This window comes from Esox lucius, chromosome 20, assembly GCF_011004845.1.
Source record: "Esox lucius isolate fEsoLuc1 chromosome 20, fEsoLuc1.pri, whole genome shotgun sequence".
NCBI classification, from domain to species: Eukaryota; Metazoa; Chordata; class Actinopteri; order Esociformes; family Esocidae; genus Esox; species Esox lucius.
Window position 1 is genome coordinate 33,620,705 of NC_047588.1, and position 26,238 is coordinate 33,646,942.

General features: G+C 43.9%; 1 protein-coding gene across 6 annotated transcripts in view; it reads right to left on the reverse strand.

Annotated features, from left to right (window-relative positions):
• tax1bp1b (Tax1 (human T-cell leukemia virus type I) binding protein 1b) overlaps positions 1 to 24,342 on the reverse strand; it is a 29,468-nt gene extending 5,126 nt beyond the window's left edge. For 2 of the 6 annotated variants that reach the window (XM_034288705.1, XM_034288703.1), the window contains exons 1-12: positions 24,215 to 24,342; positions 17,931 to 18,124; positions 7,711 to 7,813; positions 6,457 to 6,647; positions 5,460 to 5,618; positions 3,789 to 4,028; positions 2,977 to 3,162; positions 2,513 to 2,764; positions 2,125 to 2,310; positions 1,947 to 2,019; positions 1,215 to 1,333; positions 959 to 1,084 (exon numbers count right to left, since the gene is read on the reverse strand). In XM_034288705.1, coding sequence (XP_034144596.1) covers positions 959 to 1,084; positions 1,215 to 1,333; positions 1,947 to 2,019; positions 2,125 to 2,310; positions 2,513 to 2,764; positions 2,977 to 3,162; positions 3,789 to 4,028; positions 5,460 to 5,618; positions 6,457 to 6,647; positions 7,711 to 7,813; positions 17,931 to 18,107 — 1,812 coding nt within the window. In that variant the 5' untranslated portion in view covers positions 18,108 to 18,124; positions 24,215 to 24,342. Of the gene's footprint in view, positions 1 to 958; positions 1,085 to 1,214; positions 1,334 to 1,946; positions 2,020 to 2,124; positions 2,311 to 2,512; positions 2,765 to 2,976; positions 3,163 to 3,788; positions 4,029 to 5,459; positions 5,619 to 6,456; positions 6,648 to 7,710; positions 7,814 to 17,930; positions 18,125 to 18,267; positions 18,286 to 24,214 lie in introns of those variants that run through there. The other 4 variants (XM_034288707.1, XM_029115501.2, XM_034288704.1 and 1 more) reach the window with 3 other exon arrangements.
• Positions 24,343 to 26,238: the final 1,896 nt, after the last annotated feature.

The window sequence follows — 26,238 nt, forward strand, 5'->3', positions numbered from 1 at the left end:
AGGAAAAGCCTTCCACTGTGAACAGGCTTTGCTCATCCACACTACGGTCACCGGAGCTGTCGTTCCACCGGGGACACCATCGCAGCCAGGCTCTACTTTGTAATACGAGCCACACAGTCAGCTATTAACAAACCCCAGAACAACAGGCGTGGAAGTGGCGCCCACGGAACAGCACGTCCAGTTTGTCAGACTGATAAGGGGGTGAAATCAGAATGGAGCCGGTCTTAGTGGTTTTCTACGCAGATGCTCTTCCAACATGCACTCTGATTCTAAGCCAAAACATGTGTTCTTTGGCATGACAATGGGAAGAGAACATTGCTTGAGCTCTGGAACCAGGCTAGGTAATGGCAGGAACGTGACGGGGAAGAAACTGAACATAAGAAAATGTAAAACCAACCAAACAAGATTGTGTACATTTATTTTTATAACATATATGTTTTAGATCAATGAGAGTACAAAGAGAACGTTACAGTCCATTTAATAAAACAATTCAAAAATGAAGAATTTAAACCGGATGAATCACAGACAGATATAAATGCTAGCTAGTCTCATTCTGAATGTCCCATAACTAACCAACTAACCTGGTCCAAGACCTGTGTGTTTGGGATTGGACATATCAGAAGCATTCTCAACAGAATCTACAATGACCTTGTATCGGTCCTCTGTGGCTGGTCTCAGATCAGTTCTGCTCTACAGAGTCTACACTGTACCTTGTAGCGGTTGTCCCCGGCTGGTCTCAGATCAGTTCTGCTCTACAGAGTCTACACTGTACCTTGTAGCGGTTGTCCCCGGCTGGTCTCAGATCAGTCCTGCTCTACAGAGTCTACACTGTACCTTGTAGCGGTTGTCCCCGGCTGGTCTCAGATCAGTCCTGCTCTACAGAGTCTACACTGTACCTTGTAGCGGTTGTCCCCGGCTGGTCTCAGATCAGTCCTGCTCTACAGAGTCTACACTGTACCTTGTAGCGGTCCTCCTCCACTGCCAGCTGCAGTTTAAGACTTTCGTTGTTCTTCAGCTGCTCCTTCAGTTTCACCTCCATTTTGGCCAGCTCATCAGCAAACATACAGCTACGCTCCTTCTCCTCCTAAAGAGGAGACAACAGCCTGGTCACCGACAGCTCTTGCAAAACTGTCTTGCTAACATATTTGGGGAAAACGTTCTCTATCTCCACTTTTCCCTTGGTAACTATTTCCCTTGAATAGTTGAATTCTTACACTAAGCATTTGTTTGCATTTCCTGTACTTGTCGCTGCGGTCAGTCGCCTCTTTGCTGATGCCTTTGAGCTTTTCCTGAATGATGGCCTCCAGCATGGGGTCAGTAGAACTGGGGCTCCCTGGAAACACACAGGTCAAAGCTTTACTGACCCATTAACAGTCTCACCAACAAGGAGCTATTTGGAAATAAGTGTTTTATCCTCTGGGGTCAAATGCTTTTCTTGTTTGATGCAATAATATTTTGGACACAAATAAGGAGAAGTGCGTACCAGGTAGTAAGGTGGGGGGAGAAGTGCGTACCAGGTAGTAAGGTGAGGGGAGAAGTGCGTACCAGGTAGTAAGGTGAGGGGAGAAGTGCATACCAGGTAGTAAGGTGGGGGGAGAAGTGCGTACCAGGTAGTAAGGTGAGCGGAGAAGTGCGTACCAGGTAGTAAGGTGTGGGGAGAAGTGCGTACCAGGTAGTAAGGTGTGGGGAGAAGTGCGTACCAGGTAGTAAGGTGTGGGGAGAAGTGCGTACCTGGTAGTAAGGTGAGGGGAGAAGTGCGTACCAGGTAGTAAGGTGGGGGGAGAAGTGCGTACCTGGTAGTAAGGTGGGGGGAGAAGTGCGTACCTGGTAGTAAGGTGGGGGGAGAAGTGCGTACCTGGTAGTAAGGTGGGGGGAGAAGTGCGTACCTGGTAGTAATGTGAGGGGAGAAATGCATATCTGGTAGTAATGTGAGGAGAAGTGTGTACCTGGTACAGAGGTGTCTGGACTAACAGACAGAGGGACGGCCGTAACCTCAGCTGCTGAGTTCTTCCTCACCTCCTACAAACAGAACATACAGTGTACACTTACTTGATGACAAACAGGACACCTGTGAATACACGTTGTGTATGGTTGTGTATGGTTGTGTGCGTGCGTCTCACTCACCCCCTGTTGTTCGGACAGCTTGACCACCTGCCTCTGCAGTCTCTGACACTCCTTGTACTTCTCCTTGTAGTGTTCTGCAGCCATGTGCAGTCTCAGCTTCAGGTCCTCCACCTCCCTCTGGAGCTCCGCCACGGTGGCCGTGTCAGAGCCCGCCTCGGCCTCCACTCTGCCAGCCTCCGCCTCGGCCTGCGGAACACACGACCAAACACGGCAGAGCCATGAGCAAAGACCACGACCACTCCATGTCCGACCTCAGACCTGTCAACCGCTGAAGTAAACCTGGTCAGAACCAGAGCCCATGAGGCCCCTGACTTGTCAGTACCCCCAGCAGGGGCTGCTCCATCCTGCTGGCGGGTGCTCCTAGGGGCAAGGGTGGAGAGCTCCTCACCTCCTCCTGCTGGGCCTTGGCTTTCATCTGCTCCACTAGACCCTCCAGATGGAGGCACTGAGCCTGGGCGTCCTGCTTGTCCTTCCGCAGGGCTTCCGTCTCCAGCCTCATGCGGTACAGGTCGGCCATGCTGCGGTCGCGGGCGCTGGACACGTCTCTCAGCTCAGCGGACAACATTGAGGACTGCTGCTTCTTGGCGTGAAGCTGCTCCTCCTTCTGACGGAGCTGCTCCTTCATGGTCTTCAGCTCACTCTGCACCGGGACACAACACATGGAGAACATTAGAGAGAGTGCGCGCGTGTGTGTGTGTGTCTGTCACTATAGATTCTGCCATTGAGCAAGATCAACATCAGTGTGACTGACCTTGACCATGTCCAGCCTCCTCTCTAGAACAGGGGTCCTAATATTTCCAATGTAATACACTTGTCAAAGGTCCAGGGAAGCAACCGTGACACGATTCTCACCATTTGGGGGCCCATTGCCAGGACCTCCTTGTATTGCTTCTCCTTCTCAGTGAGGCAGGAGCGAAGGCGCGCCACCTCGTCTTTCAGCTGAGCTATACTGTTCTCCTTGTTCACGTCCACAGCCTTCAGCATCTGCAGCTCGGCACTCAGCTTTGTGTTCTCCAGCTCACGGTTCTTCAGGTGGATCTAGAACCAGACAGGCGCGCGCAAAACAATAAAGGGGGTTGGATGAAAACGCGTAAAAAGGGGTGGTTGTGTTTTGGCTTCCGCTGTGACTCCCCTGTGTGCGACATGAATGGTGATCTTTCATCAAGACGCAGCCAGCAGCCTCTCTGACTGCTAAAATAAATGCAGCATAGCCTTAATTACAACACAGAAACTGAGGTGTGCTTGTTAAACTCCCCTTCAGCCCCACAAATGGCACCCTATTCCCTAGTTAGAGCACTACGGCTGACTGTTTGACACTGACAGGTAGTGTACTACATAGGGAACAGGATGCCATCCCGCACACACTTGGTGATGTGGCTAAATAAATGAGGTCCAGCTTTCACTTGTGCTTTTGAGGTAACTGTGTTTTGTGTGTCTGTGTGTGTGTCTGTGTGTGTGTGTGTGTGTGTTGTGTTGTGTTTCCCGTCTGGTTCCTGAGCCGTGCCCACGAGCATCAACCACTACAAAGGACCTCGGGGAGGCAGGAGAGCCAAGGCATGTAGATGGTGGAACAGTAACTGAGAAGGGTGGTGCCCACTGGCCTAGAAGACGTGTCTGGTATGACCCTTCACAGCCGGGGGGGGGGCTGGTAGGGCACGTGTTACCTTGTACAGTTCTTTCTCGTCCTTCTCATTCTTCAGGTGGGACTCCAGGGTGTCCTTCTCCACAGTCAGTTTCTTCACTCTGTCCTTCAGGCTGTCCAGCTCAGTCTCCTTCAGCAGGCCCTTCTGGGTGACTCCCATCAGGTCCTCCTCCAACTGCACAACTCTGGCAGTGGCCTCCTCCAACCTCCTCTTCACCTCCTCTCGCTCCCCCTGCAGAGCCTGGCATGACACCTGCACCTCCTGGGGAGAGATGGAGACAGATAAGGTGGTGAGTTACTCTCCTCGTAAGTCAAGTGCCAAATCCACTTTGAAGGACAGTTATGTCCTGACCTACTAGTTCCCCTGTGACAGACCAGACCTGCTTCTCTACCATGTAGCTGGGAAACCATGTCAGGTCTATGCTTTACATCCATCCACAAAGCCCTGAAATGGCTTCATGTAGTCCTATCCTTTTCTCCACTATACAACACCAGTCAGCCAAATGTCCCTGTCGTTACCTAGTCAGAGCAGCAGACAACAAACCCCTTCTACGTCTGTACGGAGTCAATCACCGATACACAATGCAGATGGAAGCTGGAAAACCATCCTCAACCCTGCGAGCATTAAATATTTGTTTTTTTTCAGTTTATGGTTGGGCAAAAAGTTAACAGCACTGGGTTTGAAGGTCAGAAATAACACAGGGTTAAATTAGTTTGTGGTTTTTAAAGTTAGCAATGACCCTGTGAGCAGGATGGTGAAAAATTGCAGTCACTGAAAAGGTTTTACTACATTTGACTAAAATCATCGGTCTACAAATCATGTATTTTCAATCTGGCCTTGGTTGTGTTGTTTTGTTTGGAGGCTGAAAGGGAAATTTATTTTGTCATCACAAGTACAGGCTTTCTGCAGTGCAATGGGTCGAAAGGCAATATAGAACATTTAAATTTGCTTCTACTGTAAGTTTACGAGAAAATTTTGGAATAATTTTTTTCACAGCACATAAAAAAACCTTATAAAAAGGTATTAAAAACTGTGGTTGTAAAATTAACAGCCACCAAATGTGTATTCATGTTTTCATTTCAAAACCATTAACAAAACCAGCACATTTATGGAATGGGTAGAATACTTCAAGAATCATCATTAACACAATGTTTTAAAGACACAGTTAAAGGTGTTAAACCTCTTGCTCTAAAAAAGTGAGTAATAACAAATAATCATATTCAACCAGACTAACTGCCAAGATTAGATTTATTTAGAGTGTGTTTTTGTCAATATTAAATTGTTTAGTTTTTTTTACATTAAACTTGCGCTTGTACAGAGTGACTTACAGTAGTGAGCACATATTCTCATAACGGCCTCCCGTGGGAAACACAACCACAACTCTGGCATTGCAAGCATCATGCTTTAACCAATTCAGCTATGCGAACATTTTTTGCACTTGTGCTTGTGAGTAGGAGGTCCGTTAGAACTGGCTGAACTTGTCTGTTTCAAAGTGTGTTGCTACTACAGCTGCACAATTTCACAAAAATATTCAAGTGCAATTTTTTGGGGCAATCTTTTAACCAGAAATTGCGGAAGTTTGTAATTAAAATATTGCACATCTATATTCAAAATAATTCGATGAATCGCGCAGCCCTAGTTACTACATTTGACTCCACTGACCTTCCCTTCTTTTCTGGGTGCTGTCCTTACCTGGTTCTCCCGCTGGAGTTGGGCACACTTCTTCTTCTCTTGCTCACACTCTTTGTGCAGACTCTCCTTCTCCTCCTCCAGCAAGTCCTTCTCATTCTGCAGAAGGCTCATCGTCCGAACCAGCTCTTCCTTCTCTTTATGGGCCTCTTCCATCTTTTGCTGCAAAGACAAAAGGAGACGTTGAGCTAAGTGGGGAGTGTGTGGGGTCCCCGTTTACTAAAATGATGATACAAATCCTCAAAGGTAATGTAAAACAATAGAGATTCAGTCTTAGAGGTTAGGGTGTAAGTTACCATCGGACTCAGATAAATGGATAAGAGGGGGAAATGAGGCTAAACCCATTCCCCCAGGACAAATGTTAGTCACAACCCATTCCCCCAGGACAAATGTTAGTCACAACCCATTCCCCCAGGACAAATGTTAGTCACAACCCATTCCCCCAGGACAAATGTTAGTCACAACCCATTCCCCCAGGACAAATGTTAGTCACAACCCATTCCCCCAGGACAAATGTTAATCACAACCCATTCCCCCAGGACAAATGTTAGTCACAACCCATTCCCCCAGGACAAATGTTAGTCACAACCCATTCCTCCAGGACAAATGTTAGTCACCAAACATTTTTATGAAGGAAATCCAGGTAGGTTCCTTGCCATTTAGTAACACACACACACGCCAAACGCCCACGCCAAACGCCCACGCCACACGCCCACGCCACACGCCCACGCCACACGCCCACGCCACACGCCCAGGCCACACGCCCAAGCCACACGCCCAGGCCACACGCCCAGGCCACACGCCCAGGCCACACGCCCAGGCCACACGCCCAGGCCACACGCCCAGGCCACACGCCCAGGCCACACGCCCAGGCCACACGCCCAGGCCACACGCCCAGGCCACACGCCCAGGCCACACGCCCAGGCCACACGCCCAGGCCACACGCCCAAGCCACACGCCCAAGCCACACGCACAAGCCACACGCACAAGCCACACGCACCTCCAGGTATCCGGTCCGGGTGGTGACCACCAGGATGTCGGAGTTGCACTCATCCTCCACAGTCAGCAGGTCATCCTCCGAGGGGCTCTGAGCGCGGAACTGGAAGGGCGTGCTGGCCCCCCTGATCTCCCCCTTGTGGGTCACGTAGCAGAACTGGTAGAACTCCCCGTCGTCATTGGGCACGTAGTACCCTGAGGGAGGAACAGAAACAGAACGCCCGGCATCAGGTGAGTGTCTAGGGGGGGGCTAGTCGACTGGCAGACGGGGGGGGGTAATATGTCTGTCCGTCCATTTAGTACATCACTTTGACCAACCCTGTAACAGGAAAACAAAGTCAGATGTTTGTGCAAAGAATGTCGGACATCGGTCGCCCTGATGTCCCGCCCATTCAGTGCTCTCCACCAATCGCATTGAACGTAGCCCTTTGCAGCTTGTCAGAGCTGCTAGATGGGACGGCGTCGGTTTGCCCGTCAACACAACTCACCACGGCGTCTAACTCAAATGTGAAATGAACGCCATGGACTGGGCACCATCAGTCATTGCTACCTTAAACTTCATCGATCAAACAACTGCCACGCAACATCAGCTGTTTCATAGTCTGCTGAAAGACGCGTCCACCGAGCCTCTTGACCTACAGCCATATAAAGATCTACAAAGGCTAAGCAAGAAGATCTGACGCTATACCCCAGAGTCAAGCAAGGCACAAAGCTTTCCAAGAAATCCTGTGATACATAAAAGAAGACCAGCATAAAATGTCTCCCATTGGTGAATGAAAAAGATTTTAGCCATGAAAAACAGAGAGGAGAGTTTAAACACTCTAACCACTGGGTTATCTAGGATCAGGCCCGGCCCCCATCCGCAGGAAGTAGAAAGTGCCATCTAAAATTGCTAAACTGATCATAAATCAGCTCTAAATCATACTATAATGCTTAATACTACCCCTCGCTAAGTGAAGTCCACAGTACTACCAGGGACATCTCAGGATCAGAGGTTCAACCTTTTGCAATCAGAACCGGCACTCTCAGCAACCCAATAAAGAGTGAAATGAACACAATGAAAACAACCCGGTTAACACCAAACGAGAAAGCTCTTACGGGTAAGAGTTTCATATTTTACTGTGTCCGGTGTTGTGGCATTAAAAAAAAAAAAAAAACTTCACAGCGCTCTAAAAGGGGACCGGCCTCTTGACACGTGGTTAGAAAAAGTGGCAAAGTTCTATAAAAGTTCTATGAAAACCCGGCGCCCAGCTCATACCTTGAAACACCACAGATCTGTGGACGGCAGTGCCCTCAGAGTAGTTCTCAGGAAGAGGACACCACAAGAATGTGTAATAGTCCCTGGCGGTGCTCCATCCGACCTGTACCACAGAGAAAGGAAGAGTTAGCCGGGGAAACACAATACACTAACAAACACGCCTGTGGCACCAAACAGCATCCTATTCACTACGGAGGGAATGTGTAAGGGTTGACACAGGAGAACGCGATTGTTTCAACATAACCGTATTCCCATGCGCCGCGTGACATCGGCGGCCTGGTCAACACGCTCTGGTGCGGAACTGCGGCAACGGCTCACCTCAAACAGGATGGGGGAAATAGGTGATTGTTTTATACATACTTCGAAATGGAAGCCAAGACGTAATTACAGGAATTTTATGTGTTGTTAACTGACGGCTGATGAGGGCGAGTACAGAAAATACATCCATAACTTCAGCCCAGGGCCATAAAAGTGTCTAACAGAATCAGAGTCACAGAGTGCGCTGGCCCAGGCTCCAAAACACACTGTTCAGGCTATGGAACACACAACCATCACAGGACCAGGCCGGTCGATTCAACTGTTACACGCACACACACGACAAAATGTTTGTTTACGCGCACAAACACTTCACGTGCACAATCTGTCTGACCGGCATGTCGTCCCCACTGCCGTCACTGTGTGTGTGTGTGTGTGTGTGTGTGTGTGTGTGTGTGTGTGTGTGTGTGTTACACTACAATGATGCCAGTGTTGTTGAAAGTCCCCTGGGTAGTTGTCATGGGGGTGTTCCCACCTCCAGCAGTAAAGAACAGGAAGCTATTAAAGCAGGCACATAGTTAGTGACTGTCATTACGGAAGGAAGGAAAGGAGGAAGAAAGGCTGGTGGCAGTAGGCCTTCCTGAACTGCAGCCCTCATTAGTGGTGAGTGAGGTGAGAGTCCCTGGCTGGAAAGCCTCTGTGAGGACTGGAGCACCTCTCGCTATGGCCAGAGGGGCTGCCCACATGGCAGGACGACACGGCCCGAGTAGCACAAACACATTTCCTCATTTTGACAGTACAGTACAGATTGTACCATGTGTTTGTGAATAACACAAGTTTCAACCAGGTCTCGTGAGTAAATGTTAGTGCATTACCCTGGAACTGCCACAAATGAAGAAAGAAATGACAGTGAAATAAAATTCTGCCCAATTACAAGGCCAATCATGGACTGTTGGCATATAATGCAATCATACAAACCCAGTGAAGACTAGGATTGGCATAAAATGCAATCGTATAAATCCAGTGCAGACTAGGATCCTCTCCTGGAGAACTGTCAGACATTGGATCAGTAGTGTTACCGCTGAAATCACCCAAATACATGGACCAGCTGGAGGTCCACAAGGAGAGGATTGAAAACCTCTGGGCTAGACTAGGTTGGCGTGAAAGCCTGCACAAAATTAGAATTGAGTTCCCCAAACACAGACTAAATGTAATTCAGCTAATCCAGCACCCATCCTATATATGCCCTTTCTACATACAAATCCAACAGAAAATAAAAAATAATGTACAATACATAAAATACTAACATTTGGAGAACATGGAACCAGACCACATTGCAGATCTCAGAACATTCTTGTGAATTTTTCCTTTCATAATCTTCTGAGTAGCCTCCCTAAAGGAAACAGTATAACCTGAGGTAGTTGTTGGCGTGGTAAAATGAAGCAATAAAGGACAAGGGGGGTGTGGTGTATGGACAATATAGCACGGCTAAGAGCTGTTCTTAGGCACGAGCCATGGCAGAGTTTGAAATCCCATCCTCGAACATTGCTCTAGTTTACCATTGTTGAAACAATGGTAAACTAAAATGACACCCCATATACACTCACCTAAAGGATTATTAGGAACACCATACTAATACTGTGTTTGACCCCCTTTCGTCTTCAGAACTGCCTTAATTCTACGTGGCATTGATTCAACAAGGTGCTGAAAGCATTCTTTAGAAATGTTGGCCCACATTGATAGGATAGCATCTTGCAGTTGATGGAGATTTGTGGGATACACACCCAGGGCACGAAGCTCCCGTTCCACCACATCCCAAAGATGCTCTATTGGGTTGAGATCTGGTGACTGTGGGGGCCATTTCAGGAGAGTGAACTCATTGTCATGTTCAAGAAACCAATTTGAAATGATTCGAGCTTTGTGACATGGTGCATTATCCTGCTGGAAGTAGCCATCAGAGGATGGGTACATGGTGGACATAAAGGGATGGACATGGTCAGAAACAATGCTCATGTTGGCCGTGGCATTTAAACAATGCCCAATTGGCACTAAGGGGCCTAAAGTGTGCCAAGGAAACATCCCCCACACCATTACACCACCACCACCAGCCTGCACAGTGGTAACAAGGCATGATGGATCCATGTTCTCATTCTGTTTACGCCAAATTCTGACTCTACCATCTGAATGTCTCAACAGAAATCGAGACTCATCAGACCAGGCAACATTCTTCCAGTCTTCAACTGTCCAATTTTGGTGAGCTCGTGCAAATTTTAGCCTCTTTTTCCTATTTGTAGTGGAGATGAGTGGTACCCAGTGGGGTCTTCTGCTGTTGTAGCCCATCCGCCTCAAGGTCATGCGTGTTGTGGCTTCACAAATGCTTTGCTGCATACCTCGGTTGTAACCAATCAATCAATCAAAAAATCAATCAATCAATCAATCAATCAATCAAAATTTATTTATAAAGCGCTTTTTACAACAGCAGTTGTCACAAAGTGCTTTACAGAGACACCCGGCCTTAAACCCCAAGGAGCAAACAACAGTAGTGTTGAATTTCAGTGGCTAGGAAAAACTCCCTAAGAAGGTCGAATTTTAGGAAGAAACCTAGAGAGGACCCAGGCTCAGAGGGGTGACCAGTCCTCTTCTGGCTGTGCCGGGTGAGATATTAAGAGTCCAATTGGAATAATAAATAAATTTCTCTTGGCTAAATCCAGAGTATATTTGATTTTAGACTAGGTCAGAAGTATGACCAAGTGGACAAGGACAGGAACAGCAACGGTCCCCCCAAACCAGGTAATCCGCAGGTGTGGACCAGGACCTCATCTCCTTCTAAAATTTAAAATTGGAGGAAACTGAGAAAAGTTTGTAGTTCATCCCTCATGTCCCCCAGCACAATAATATAGCAGCGTAACACCTTGGAAACTGAGACGGGGGGGTCCGGTGACACTGTGGCCCTACCCGGGGGAGGCCCCGGACAGGGCCCAACAGGCAGGAAATCAATCCAACCACATTGCCAGGCATCAACCAAAGGGACACCCACCAACCGCAACCCCCCTGAATGAGGGCCGAGTATTGCTAGCAGCGTACAGCCCAACTGCACAAGTGCGCAATAGAGAGTCAACAACAAGCCAGTGACTCTTCCCCCGAAGGGCATTGGAGGGAGGGCATCCCAGTGGCGACGAGAGCCCACCTGGCAAGACAGCAAGGGTGGACAGTATCAAGCCTACTGGTCACCTTCACGCCCCCGGGCCAGGCTACACCTAATTATAAACCGTGCTGTAGAGATGAGTTTTTAGTAGACACTTGAAAGTTTGCACTGAGTTTGCATTTCTAACCTTAATTGGCAGATCATTCCACAGGAGTGGAGCTCTATGAGAAAAGGCCCTGCCGCCAATTGTTTGTTTAGAAATTCTAGGTACAATTAAAAGGCCTGCGTCTTGCGATCTAAGGTTACGTGTAGGTATATATGGCTGGATCATTTCAGCAAGGTAAGTAGGAGCAAGTCCATGTATTGATTTATAGGTTAAGAGTAAAACCTTAAAATCAGCCCTAACCCTAACAGGCAGCCAATGTAAGGATGCCAGGACAGGAGTAATGTGTTAAAATTTTTTTGTTCTAGTTAGGATTCTAGCAGCTGTGTGCAGCACTAATTGAAGTTTATTTATTAATTTGTCTGGATAACCAGAGATAAGAGCATTGCAGTAATCTAATCTAGAAGTAACGAAAGCATGGATTAATTTTTCTGCATCAGTTTTTGATAGGAAGTTTCTAATTTTTGCGATGTTTCGAAGATGAAAATAAGCAACTCTTGAGACATATTTTATATGTTCTTCAAATGAGAGGTCAGGGTCAAGGGTAACGCCAAGGTTTTTTACAGTTTTTTGGGATACGACCATGCAGCCGTCGAGGTTCACAGTGAGATCTGCTAACAACGCTATTTGTTTTTTGGGTCCTAAAAGGAGCATTTCTGTTTTATTTGAGTTTAAGAGCAAGAAATTCTCTGTCATCCACTTCCTAATGTCTGAAACGCATGCTTCCAAAATAGCTAATTTAGGGGCTTCTCCATGCTTCATTGAAATATATAACTGTGTGTCATCAGCATAACAGTGAAAGTTAATATTGTGATTTCGGATTACATCGCCCAGAGGGAGCATGTATAGTGAGAAAAGTAATGGGCCCAGAACCGAGCCTTGAGGAACTCCAAAGCATACCTTTGACTTGTCAGAGGATATGCCATCCACACTAACGAACTGATATCTTTCAGATAAATAAGATTTAAACCAGGCTAGAACATGTCCACGTAGCCCAACCACGTAACGAGTGGTTATTTCAGTCAAAGTTGCTCTTCTATCAGCTTGAATCAGTCGGCCCATTCTCCTCTGACCTCTAGCATCAACAAGGCATTTTCGCCCACAGGACTGCCGCATACTGGATGTTTTTCCCTTTTCACACCATTCTTTGTGCGTGAAAATCCCAGTAACTGAGCAGATTGTGAAATACTCAGACCGGCCTGTCGGGCACCAACAAGCATGCCACGCTCAAAATTGCTTAAATCACCTTTCTTTCCCATTCTGACATTTAGTTTGGAGTTCAGGAGATTGTCTTGATCAGGACCACACGCCTAAATGCATTGAAGCAACAGCCATGTGATTGGTTGATTAGATAACTGCATTAATGAAAAATTGAACAGGTGTTCCTAATAATCATTTAGGTGAGTGTAGTAGATCATTGGGACAATAGACCTATTTCTGAAAGGTACTGAAATAAATCACATGAATAAAGCCTGTTGTGTGAATATTCAAGGACAGGTGGCCATAGGGTTCTATCTGCAAAAAGATAAGGTTTTGAAGTATCTTTCAAGTGAGGGAATTCATGATGTCAATCCTCCTTCCAGACTCCATAAGAGCATTATTCTTTAACACTCATTTTATGTATTTGGATTGAAGTTAAAACCTTATTGCCAAGTTCAAAAGGGGTTGGGCAAATAGACCCTCCAGTTCGATTTTTAGAAAGACAACATTCAGTGAAAACCACATAATTAACTTTATTCGAATAATTCATATATATGAATGTCCTTGATGTGTAAAATGTCAGATAAAACTATTTAGTCCTAAGGTCACCCCTTCCATTAAATCTGCTCTGTAATACAGACTCACTGTTCTTACAGCTGCAGGTAATGGCGACTAGCATGTTATTAAGCTGCTGCAGCCATTGACAAACAGTCTGCTTTGTTTTGCGGTATAATATATTCCTTGAGAGTACCTAAGAACGGTCGTCACAGTAAACATTCCAACATTAGGGAGACGGGCTGCTCTCATTTTGTGCTCAAACAGGAGTTTGTGCGTTGTTGCTGACTTTGTAATATGCTCTGGCAAGTGGTAACATACAATTATAAGCTCTGATGAAAGGGGGGGGGGTGGGGGGTCTTCTTTACAACTTTGTTCAGTTTGTGGAAAAGAAAGAAACCCCCACTTGAGGAATGTAGGGCAACTAGACCTTCATTTGTAATTTTAGTAAGAAAGAATAAGAAATGCTTGTTTGTGTCTTGGCATGTCATACACCTATACTTGTACAAAAACGTTGGGACGATGTGTAAAATCCAAATTAAAACCGAATGCAATGATGTGAAAATAATGTATCCTTATATTTAATTGAAAATAGTACAAAGTCAACATATTAAATATTGAAACTGAGAAATGTTAGTTTTTGTAAAAATTTTATGCCCACAATAAATGTTTCAAAAAACATTCAAAAATGGGACAGGGGCATGTTTGAAAGCTAAATGTATTCCCGTTCTTGCTTGATATAGGATTTAAACTGCTCAACAGTTCATGGTTTCATGAAGTATTTTTCATTTCATAATGTGCCAAATGTTTTCAATGGGTGACAGGTCTGGACAGCAAGCAGGCCAGTTTACTACGGAGCCATGCTGTTGTAATACATGCAGAATGTGGTTTGGCATTGTCTTTATGAAATAAGCAAGGCCTTCCCTAAAAAACATTGTCAGGATGGTAGCATATGATGCCCCAAAACCTGTATAAATTGTTTAGCATTAATGGTGCCTTCACAGATGTGCAAGTAACCCATGCAATGTCCTCTAATGCACCCCCATACCATCACACATGCTTGTTTTTTAACTGTGCGGTGATAAGAAGCCAGATGGTCGCTCTCCCCTTTATGATTCCCAAAAATAAATTCAAATTTTGACTTGTCAGACCAAAGGACAGTTATCCATTTTGCCTCAGGATATCTTAAATGTGCTTGGGCCCAGAGACTGAGGCAACAGTTCTGGATCTTGTTTATGTATGGTTTATTCTTTGCATGTTAGACTTTTAACTTGCATCTGGGGATGCAGCGACATACCGTGTTCACAAACAATGGTTTTCGAAAAGTGTTCCTGAGCCCATGCTTTTAAATACAGAATCATGTCTGTTCTTAACGCAATGGCCCGAAGGTCACAGCCATCCAATATCGGTTTTTGGGCTTGTCCTTTGTGTACAGAGTCTCTGAATCTTTTAATGATATTATTAACTGTAGACGATGAGATCCCCAAACCCTTTGCTATTTTACATTGAGAAACATTATTTTTAATTTGTTGCACTATTTGCCCGTGCAGACTTTCACAGAGTGATGAACCCCTTCACATCCTAATTTCTGACAGACCCATCCTCTCTGGAATTATCTTTTAATACCCAATCATGTTTCTGATCTTTTTCCAATTGACCCAATAAGTTGTGTGATATTCCACCAGGTTTAGTTTATTAGCATTACACAACTTTTCCAGTCTTTTTTTTAAACTTACTACTGGTATCAAAATCAAAGTGGGCATATATTTTACAAGAAACAACATTTCTCAGTTTCAACATTTCATATGTTTTCTTTGTACTAATTTCTATTGAATATAGGGTTTAAATCATTGCATTCTGTTTTTACTGCCTGCATTGCGTTTCGACTGATAACCATGCAAATATCACAGATGCAGATAAATATATCAAACAAAGACAGAATGCATTTAAGTTATTCCCTGTTCACCGTACAGTGTAGTTAGAAGCCAATGCAATGGGACCGAAAGCCATCAATAAGAGGGGCTACGAGGGTTCAGTTAACAGGTAGTTTAGTTAATCAGAAATTATACAATACCAGCTCTGCGTCACTAGGGGGCGATATCACATTATACGCTGATGAAATTGGGATCAATGAGGGTGTCAGGAAGCGGACCCCTCAGTCCTTGTGAGATAGAGAAATAATATAATTTCTGTAAAGGCTACCAAGAGTAGGCTGATGTACATGCCTCAACCTCGGCATATAGAAACACTCCCATCTACAATCAGCTGGAAACAAATGCAGGTGACTGACTGACTGGTCCATTGATCCCCTTGCATTATAGGCAACACTACAAATTATCAATAAAACAGTCAGGGTTCAATTGACATACTATAAAGTGCAGTTTTAAACCTCTTAAAGTGAACAACCTCTTAAAGAGCACAAAGAACTCTGCTAACCACTGGGTTTTCTGAAATGCCTTTATATCCCTCCTCCTCCTCCTCCTCCTCCTCCTCCCTCCCCCTCCTCCTCCTCTCTGGCCTGATTTAGAAGGGGTTCAAAGGTAATCAAGTAGAGGAAAGTGAACATGCACGAAAATGTGCTCAGATTCAAATGGGACGGTCCTTCTAAACTTGTGATTCACAAAGCACATGACAATGGATCAGCAATCATGCATTTGCTGACAAGTCACCTGACTTGAATCGTGTCAGTTACGGGACAATACAGACGCTGTCACGTTTATGCTAACAGAAAGACTGGGTGAGTTGTATTTACTCAGATTTCTGCCCTGTATCTAATCTTTTGAATGAATGGTTCACCAGGTATATGTTAAACATTCGGAGAGAAAATAACCAGCATGTGGTTGAAATGTCCATGCTAAACATTCTTTGGCCTGTCACAACCTTGAGATAGAGAAAGGAGACAACCTTGTGTATTCACTATCAGGAACACACAACACAGCCCTGGGCACAGCAACTGAAAGTTCAACTCCAACTCCAGGAAGAGAATTAAAAAATGCGTATGTATCTTTTAAGTCAGTGTCTTTGCCTCTTGCCCTCATCAGGGTTTATTCTTAAAAATATTTTTACAAAATAATAAAACTTCCAATTTCCCCAGAGGACTCACCGAGTCTCCTCATCATTTCAGTTTGCTGCTCGACTCGTTCCCCTGGGAGGTGGCACAGCCTACCCTCTGCCCAGTGGGAGCGTGAGTCACAGCCAAGGTATCCGTCTTCATGGGAGTGCTGGAGCTCAGCTTGGCACCTAAGCCTCCTGTCTGTCACCAAGCTGGAGAACATTTCGAAGATTTATGCACTGCTCCGCCCCCCCCACCCCTTCACCCTGTGTTTAGTGGCTCAGCGCGTTGGGGGTTTCGGGGACAAACAGCACTCACCACTGCAGTCAGCTAGGTACTGTGTTATGCCGCTTCCATCTGACAATACTATGACCGAACTCCAATACAGCCGACGCATTCCCAGAGGTCACCCAGACTGTCCTGTGTCAACCCAAAAACAGGGTTTTAACACTTTCTCCATTAGTCAACTGATAATTCAGTGTCAGCAACCATGTCTTTTTACATACACAGAGCACATCCAGAACAAAGGAATACAGTGCACTCCTTCCAACTATTACACCATATTGCTGAGTAGTTGATGCAATGATGGAACCAGCCCGTGGTTTAAATTTTAACATGGTAATTACATACCATAGATACAATAACATCAGACTCCACATCACCCTTTTGCAGTAGGCTCCTGTCTTGCTTTCCGATAAAGAACACATTGTGCCGTAAACCAGAACAGAAGCCCTCGCCCCAACACGGTGTTCGTTGAACGGCGTTTAATCCAGTCCACGTAGACAGGAAACAGAAATGGAGAGAAGCAGCGTCACACGCCGCTGCTTTGATCTGATACATACGGACCACATCTCATCAGCTCCACCTCCCCTCCAACGCCCAGGCCCGGCGCTGTAGAGACTGGCCGGGCCCCAGCTCCGCTCCACTCTCACCCCCACAGCCCTCCATCTCGCACAACAGAAGAAGCTCAAATCAATTACTGCCAGAGCATTGGATTTAATGTGCTCCTATAACCTGATCCATCTGGGACAGTCAAGTCTATAGAGCAGGCCAAAAACACCCCGCCTCCCTCTTTGCACGGCCAACCTCATATTTCCTTCCAGGACCTGTTTGAGCCTAGATAACATTATTTCATGAGCCTATTTTGCATAGCAATATTTAAAAGTATAAAGACTCAACTGTTTCGGTTCAAATTGGAGTGTTAATCATTCAGCTTCCCCAAATAGCACCCTACAAAAGTCGCACTCTGAAAATAGCGCACTTCAAAGAGGACGTGACTATTTGAGAACCACTTCGTTTGAGTATGCTTACAGCATGGGCCACCAAAGACAGACACTACAGGTCAGTTGCTATTAATAGGCTGCATTCAAGAGATGTAATCCACACTGAAAGATAGAGGCATGCAGTCTATTCAAATTATTATTGCTACAGGCAGACTAAAAGGAAATAAGACATCCTTTTACATGGCAGGCAGGGTCTTCTTGCCTATAGACTTCAACAATAACACAACAGCCATAACTGACAGGACAGCCACCACTGACGATGCCCTTGAAGAATGTCCACATTCAAAACAGGTCTGGTACCCAATTGGTTATCACTCCTGCAAACTCCATTGCTCAGGAATAATGATGAGCATGAGTGATAAGGAGTTGGCATGATAGCCAGAAACAGCAGAGGAGGAGCTAAATAATGTCCGATTTGGAATTGTGTTTGACATCCCAAAACCAAAAGAACAGCACTGTTCCCGTGCATTATGTGTGCTATACATGTGGGTAGAATGCATAAAGGTCAAACTCACATTAGCCAAACGCAATCAAAAGTCAAGACCAAGAGAGAGACGACAGACTCACCTTAAAGATCCCAACCCAGTCTTTCTGATGTGGTTTGATGAACTGGGTGAGAGTGTAGTGGCACTCCAGTGCCGCGTGGGGCAGGTAGCTCTTCCCCACATTCTGGAAGATGACGTGGGCAAAGTTGGATGTGTCCATGGCGTTGTCTTCTGATGTCCCGTCCAGGATTAAAGCCATTACTCACTCAGCACAGGCTGCAGAGAAAGGCCTTTTGTTAACATCCATTTGCTATGAGAGTTACACATCCCAGTCTTTCCCCACTGACATTACATAATAAAGCATTACAAAAGGTCTGAAAAACATACTATAAAAAAAAAAAAACTGCTGCACAATTTACCTATTTATGTCCATTCATATGTTATTGAACATGTCCTGTGCCATCAAAATTGTGAATTTCCTCATGCAACTCCAAGTTCAGAGCAACGTTTCATCAGAAGCAGTAATTGATTCACAATCTCAAAAAGAATAGCTTGATAGCTAGCTATGTCTCAAGAATCGGTCAAAACTACCACCCCTCTTTGAAAAGCACACCTTCAAGAGTGGGAACACAATTTGACATGATTATGAGGTTCCCATCTGGCTGTAGTCTTTACAAAGCCAGAGCAAATGTGTCAAAGTCAAATGGCTCTATTCAACATGGACAACTACATCCAGGCACGTGCACAGGTAAGGCTCAAACTGTGCAGAGCACATGGCCCTTTCCGTTTACATGTGCCCATCCGCCTTGGTGACGTATATCGCGCACATTGACAGCCATGCGTCATTCGTGTTTTTACACGAGTCACCCCGACGGCATGTGTCATCCGTGTTTTTACACGCGTCCCTCGACGGCCATGCGTCGTCCGTGTGAGCCGATAACTCCGGCAACTTTTTCAGATTCAGCATAAGGTCCGCGCACGGTACGGACTACACCTACCCACCACTGGTGTGACAAACCAGTAGCCACAATAACCGCTACGAAACATGACTCCAATCTTAGATCAGACAGCAGCCTCATCAAACAGCGACGTCACATCATAAACCCCTCCTGCGGTGCATAATTATACCGGAAACATCTCCAATCAGTCGCAATTAAAAAGGAAGACAGAATAAAAACATCCAAATAGCATCTAGCAGTGGACTTTCCCCTTAAAAAGAGAAGCTGAAATTAAAATACCCTTGGGTGGTAACCGAAGAGAAAGGCAATGACAACAGGCCCACTACAGTACAGACCTGTACATCCAGTCAAGGCCCATTAGTCTGTCAAGAAGGGATCTTTCCACAGTCTGACAGGCTCCCGGAACAGAAAGTCAATCATAAATCCTGTGGCAGTTTTTTGCATGACTACGGCTGTTGCCATGCTCGCATGATTAATACTTGTTGATCAGCCCTTTACAAGAGCCGTTCTGTTCCATCCTGTCACTAAACAATTCAAGTCCCTCAACGAGTGAATCCAATGTAACACTCCACTGACCTATTGGATCAGGCCAGAAGAATTCAAGTTGTACCCTATGAGACAAAGGTATCTAAAAATGTAATTCTACCTTAATGGGACTGAGTGTCCTTCATGTTCAGGGCTTAGTTCGTAGTGGGGTTCACACGATGCAGCAGGGATATCAATACCATCACATTCAGACTGATTTTATTTAGCAATCTTGAGTAATCCAGGCATGATCTCAAGCCGGAACATTAAGTAAAAATTCTGCATGGAAAACACTACACAAAAGGATGGGGGTTTGTTTAAACTTAACACACAAGACATTCGTATCGTGCATAAGGGCATGTTCTCTTTAAGTAGAAAAGATTTAAACAGCAGAGAGCAAAAGAGAAAAGTGTAACGACTGACACAGGGATTGAACAAGGCTGTGCATGTGTCTAGACCAAAAAAACCATGGGACACGCATAGGGTTGGTGGTATATTTACACTACAAACTATATCAGTGGCCACAGACACTTGTTGAGTTGACACAATATTCCTTAAGAAATAAAATGGGTAGAAAGGACTAGAGAGAATAGGATGCCATAAGGACAGTCTGAAGTCTTTGCAAAAAAGATTTTACAAGGTGTTTGGAAACTTTCTAAAAGGATATGGCAGCATGCTAACACGATAGCTTCAGGCAGTTGCTTCAGATTGGACAGCAGCAAATGCGTCAAACAGCCATTTCGATCTCATCCAAAATATTTTCTAATGGGTCGAGGTCTAGTGACCATGCTGGCCATCGATAAAATATACTGAACATGGATTTGTCAGACAAGTCAATGTTTTAGCACCCCAAAACTGTCCAGTGTTGGTAATCACGCTGCGCTGAGGCCACATTTTTGTGTATTTGTCCGCTCCAATAGCCTATTCATGACAAGGACAGAAGAGTAGTGCCTTCCGCTACTGTTATGACACCACTGTTGCACTGTGACGTTATTTGCCAGTTTGTGGATCTCCTTAGCTTGCAACAGTTCTTGCCATTCTCTTTTAACCTTTTTCCTCAACAAGCTGCCCTCGGAATTACTGCGGATTGGATGTTTTTTTCCCGTGCATTATTCTCTAGACACTGGCTATTACTCAGGCGCTGAAACTGCCGTGCATGGCACCAACCCTCATACCATGCTCTAAGTCGTTCAAGGGCGAATAGCATGAAAAAGCATATCCAGAGGTCATCTCTAATTCACATACAGAGTATATACAGAGTACGCAGGATTGTTTCAATATTGTATCAGGAAAGAAAATGTGGTCATCATTTATGCAAAGAAATGTTTAAAGCATTGTTAGAGGCATGGGCAATTTACAAATATAATGTGGTAAATGGGATTTCAAAGGGTAGAAGTCGGAATATCGCGAAGGGAAGCGCCAGATTGACATCACCAAATTATTTGCAGTTTCGTGTGGTGATCCTTATAGGATCCTTGTTTGGTACCTGGACTTTAGGTTACTCGTATAGCCCATTCTACGATACCAATAGAATACATGCACAACCATTCAAAAGTTTAGGGTCACTTAGAAATTAGCAAACAACATGCCATTGGAACACAGGACTGATGGTTGCTAATAATGGGCCTCTGTAGGCCTATTTAGATATTCAATTAAAAATCAGCAGTTTCCAGCTACAATAGTCATTTAAAACATTAACAACATCTACACTGTATTTCTGATCAATTTGATGTTATTTGAACAGACAAATTGCTTTTCAAGTGACCGCAAACCTTTGAACGGTAGGGTACTTTACATTTTGTTTATAGATACAGATTCAAGGAAATGTTTTTATTATGGTGAAACAAAACTATAATGAAAAATAGTGTCACCAACCCCCTGAGTTAATACTAAATTAATCCCAACAGAGCTTCCACCAAGTAGGCTATGACTTAAGAGGAGTGAAAGCTTATCCTATTATATTTTTTGTTCTGTATTTTTATATTATATTTCATTTCACAAAAATAAAAACATTCACCTATAAAGTTGTTGAGTATTGTGTGTAGCTAAGTAGGAGGAAAGCACTCCATTAAATTCATGAAACTATGACACACAGACAAAATATGAAAGGGTTCAAGGGGGGTGTAGGCAGTAACTTAATGTGCACAAGCCTGTCTGTCTTCTGTCTGTCACGTGAATCACTGTCTGTAAGAGAGATCTATCCTTGTGAACAAGTGTACTTAATAAACTAACCACTGAACCCATAATGTCTTCAATTAATCAATCAAATGTATTTATAAAGGCCTTTTTACAACAGCAGTTGTCACAAAGTGCTTTACAGAGACACCCGGCCTCAAACCCCAAGGAGCAAACAACAGTAGTGTTGGATTTCAGTGGCTAGGGAAAAACTCCCTAAGAAGGCCGAATTTTAGGAAGAAACCTAGAGAGGACCCAGGCTCAGAGGGGTGACCAGTCCTCTTCTGGCTGTTCCGGGTGAGATATTAAAAGTCCAATTGGAATAATAAATACATTTCTCTAGGCTAAATCCAGAGTCTATTTGATTCTAGACTAGGTCAAAAGTATGACCAGATGGACAAGGACAGGGACAGCAACGGGCCCCCCCAAACCAGGTACTCCACAGGTGTGGACCAGGACCTCATCTCCATCTAAAATGTAAAACTGGAGGAGACTGAGAAAAGTTAGAAGTGCATTCCTCATATCCCCCAGCACAAGAATATAGCAGCGTAACACCTTGGAACTGAGACAGGGGGGTCCGGCGACACTGTGGCCCTACCCAGGGGAGGCCCCGGACAGGGCCCAACAGGCAGGAAATCAATCCACCCAAATTGCGAGGCATCAACCAAAGGGACACCGACCAACCGCAACTCCCCTGAATGAGGGCCGAGTATTGCCAGCAGTGTACAGCCCAATTGCACAAGTGCGCAACAGAGAGTCAACAACAAGCCAGTGACTCTTCCCCCAAAAGGCATTGGAGGGAGGGCATCCCAGTGGCGACAAGAGCCCACCTGGCAAGACAGCAAGGGTGGACAGTATCAAGCCTACTGGACACCTTCACGCCCCCGGGCCAGGCTACACCTAATTATAAACCGTGCTGTAGGGATGAGTTTTTAGTAGACACTTGAAAGTTTGCACTGAGTTTGCATTTGAAACCTTAATTGTCAGATCATTCCACAGTAGTGGAGCTCTATGAGAAAAGGCCCTGCCGCCAGCTGTTTGTTTAGAAATTCTAGGTACAATTAAAAGGCCTGAATCTTGCGATCGTAGGTTACGTGTAGGTATGTATGGATGGATCATTTCAGCAAGGTAAGTAGGAGCAAGTCCATGTATTGATTTATAGGTTAAGAGTAAAACCTTAAAATCTGCCCTAACCCCAACAGGCAGCCAATGTAAGGCATATCTACAATGAGAAAAAAAATATTAAAAGTCCAATATATTTTGGGCAAAAGTAGTGTTCATTCCCAACAGATGAAAGTAAGTTCAGACATCTGACAGCCATTGAACAGTATGTACAATATGATCTGGAATTTCCAGTCAGTGTGCTGTCCCAGGGACATGGTTTTAATGGTACACTACACATAGCCTGCTTTGGTAAACAGATAATCTGAAGACTGAGTAACCATACTCTGACTAAGAGGTTGTATAAGCAGACTACCCTAGACACAAAATACTTCAGGATGTCCCTCTGGGGTTTGTAGCCACACAATATAAATCTTATTTGTTTGGTTCAGGATTTATATTATATTGCAACTAGTAACCAGTTTTAGGTGGTATTTCTCTCAGGATTTTCATAGGAACCAATCTTTCAAGATTTCTGATTGAATTCCCTATTTGAATTCAATAGGAAATAAGAATCCCATAGGATTGTTCCAAATCATGACAGAAAATCTTAAAGGATTTCAGGACAAGGGTATGGCTAAAGTCCACCATGTTTTGTAAGAATTCCATTGATCCATTAATATTGGCTACATCTCATTATACTCCGTAATGTAGGCCTACAACGCCAAAAACCCTTAACGCTTGTAATCCCGATATCTAACACCGCGCGATTATTCTAGATTTGTGGAAAAACAAATAAAGACAACAATATGTAATTGTGTGAATAATTGTACGGGGAGCAAAAAATACTGAGTTCAACGTATTAGCTAGTCAAATAGATTCTGAACTACTGTGAAATAACATGTCTAATTAACCACTGGTGACTTTCCATGGTTACAGAATTCAACTTATGTAGCTAGCGGGATTTAAATAACAAGCCTAAAAATAATAATACAGACATTGAAATTACACAACAACAGTGAGTGTCCACTTCATGTACAGTTGGTACTGTAACATAGCTATATTTAGCCATAGTTAACGTTCTTAAACAAAGCGACTTGTTTACATGCATAGCAAACCAAACATTCAGTTAGCTACATAAACATTGCCGTGACGTTTGCAGCCTTAGTTAAACTGGCATACATAACTTGGTTACGTTAGCTAGTTGACTAACATCTTAATAACTGGGTTAGCTAGCTAGCTGACAGGGCTAGGAGTAGTAGAATAAATAAGGCCATCACAACAAGGTCCGGAACCACTACCCGTCGACGTTAGGTAATATAGACAGTCAACATCCAACTATCATGTCTTCCCTCGTAGTTAGACTATTACTAGTCTCAAAGACCGAAAAGACTGCATCGTTAGACGTCATGCGTGTTAACTAGCTAGTCGGCTAATGTAAATGTTTACATTCCTTTTGGCTAACTTCCTAAGCTAGCTAGTTAGTTAGCAGAAACGTTACCAGTTCGCATTAGCTGGCGTAGTTAGCTAGGAGATCAAGTTACCAAGTCAATACGAATATATTTCTTAAAAATTGGACGACAGTAAATTATAGATATTAACATACCCATTTGCCATGTTGAAAAGTAGAGGGAAACCAGAGATATTCGTTAAAACTTTTGTTGACGCAGTTGCTCGACGTTCAGTACATTCCCCGCCTGTGTCCTTCCTGGAAGAGAACGACAACATTGCGTCACTTCCGAAACAAATACGCACAGTGGGAATTCCATGGGTGCGAAATTATAATCATAACAACATAATATTTCTCAAAATTACAACGTATATATTTTTGATCAACGTAATAACACAGAAAGGAAACTCAGATAGCAAAGTAACAACTGTAGAATCGCGTAGATTAATCAACTAGCTAAGTAACAAGTGTATACTTACACTTTATTTTTAGGTCCTTGACCCTGAGAGAATAATTAGTATTTTAAAATAAATAAAAAGATAAACAATAATTATAAATGGCGTTATTATTTCTGTATTCTGTTGATTAAAATAAAAAAGCCTTATGTGTTGAATCCAAATCAGAACAGAAGGTTCCCATAAAACCACTATACCATGATTTAACCAACTTTTAATAACTTCAATAATGATTAAATGTTCCCACTTGAGACAGTGCTCCCCACAATCCTTAAGCTATCCCTATGCTATCCTGCTGCCCCGTAAGTTGGAACCAAACCCCACAGGAATCTTAAAGTTTTTTATAGTTGTTTTACTTTCATAATATTTTATAGGAACCAATCCAAAAGGATTCTTTGGGGACTTATCTTATATGATTCCTATAGGAATCACAACGTTGCGGATAACTATTTGAGTGGCCTGGGTTGTGGTTGTCCCACCTAGCTATCTTATTTTTCCTGCACACCTTGCACATAAAACAACACATTCGTAACTATGATAAAAAAGGAAATATAATAATTATGATATAATATATATCATAAAATAATCATCAATTGTCATCAAGCAAAAGGACTCTGAAAGCATATGGAAAAGTATTTTCTTGTCTGATTAGACCAATATCTAAATATTAGGCTTGAATGTCAAGCACTACATCCGGTGAAAACAAGGTACCACTCATCACCTTGCTAATAACATACCTACAGCATGGCATGGTGGTGAGAGCATCATGCTATGGGGATGCTTCTCAGCGGCAGGGACTGAGGGACTGGTCAGGACTAAGGGAAAGATGATTCGAGCAAGTCCTTAAAGGAACTCAGACGAGGGCAACGATTCATCTTCAAGCAAATCAACAACCCGAAGCACATAGCCAAGGCAAGGATGGAATGATCTTAAATGATGCAACCAAAGCCTAGACTTGAACCCCATTAAACATCTGTGGAGTGTCCTGAAGTTCACAGACACTCCCCATCCAAACTTACAGAATTTGACAGATTTGCAAGAAAGAATGGGAGAAACCCTCTGAATCCAGGTGTGGAACGCTGACAAAGATACAAGAAGCCTGGAAGCTGCAATCGTTCTGCCGAAGGTGATTTTACAAAGTACTGAATAAAGAGTCTCTTTACTTATGTATATTCGTTTTCTTTTTCAATAAATTGGCACGATATTCTTGAAAAAAAATTCACATAGCCATTATGGTGTTTTGTGTGTAGGCTGATGGCAAAAACTTCATTTAATCAATTGTAAACTTAGTCTAGGACACAACAAAATGTAGAGAAAGTAAAGGGCTTCAAAAAAAAGTTCATATTTACAGAATAAGAGGGAACTTGTTGAATTTTGGATCTGTCCATGGTAATCATTTCAACATTACTTAAATCTGAGTAATGAGCCTATACACTATCATGATTTTAATGGCTGTGGTTGTTGTATTTAGAACTCCTTTTAGAGTAAGAGAAAAGAGATACTTCAGTAATATAAGTCTGCCTGGAAATAAGCAAATACTAGATTCATATGCTGTATCATCAACATAAAAATGTATGTTACATTTTACAAAGTATCTTCATAGTGGTATAAACACAGTGGACAAATGAGGACCCAACAATAAGCCCAGGTTCCCTGTTATGCACATAAAGAAATTCAGATTTTACCCCTTCTGTCACAAAGATAAACCATAAGCAAATATCTGCA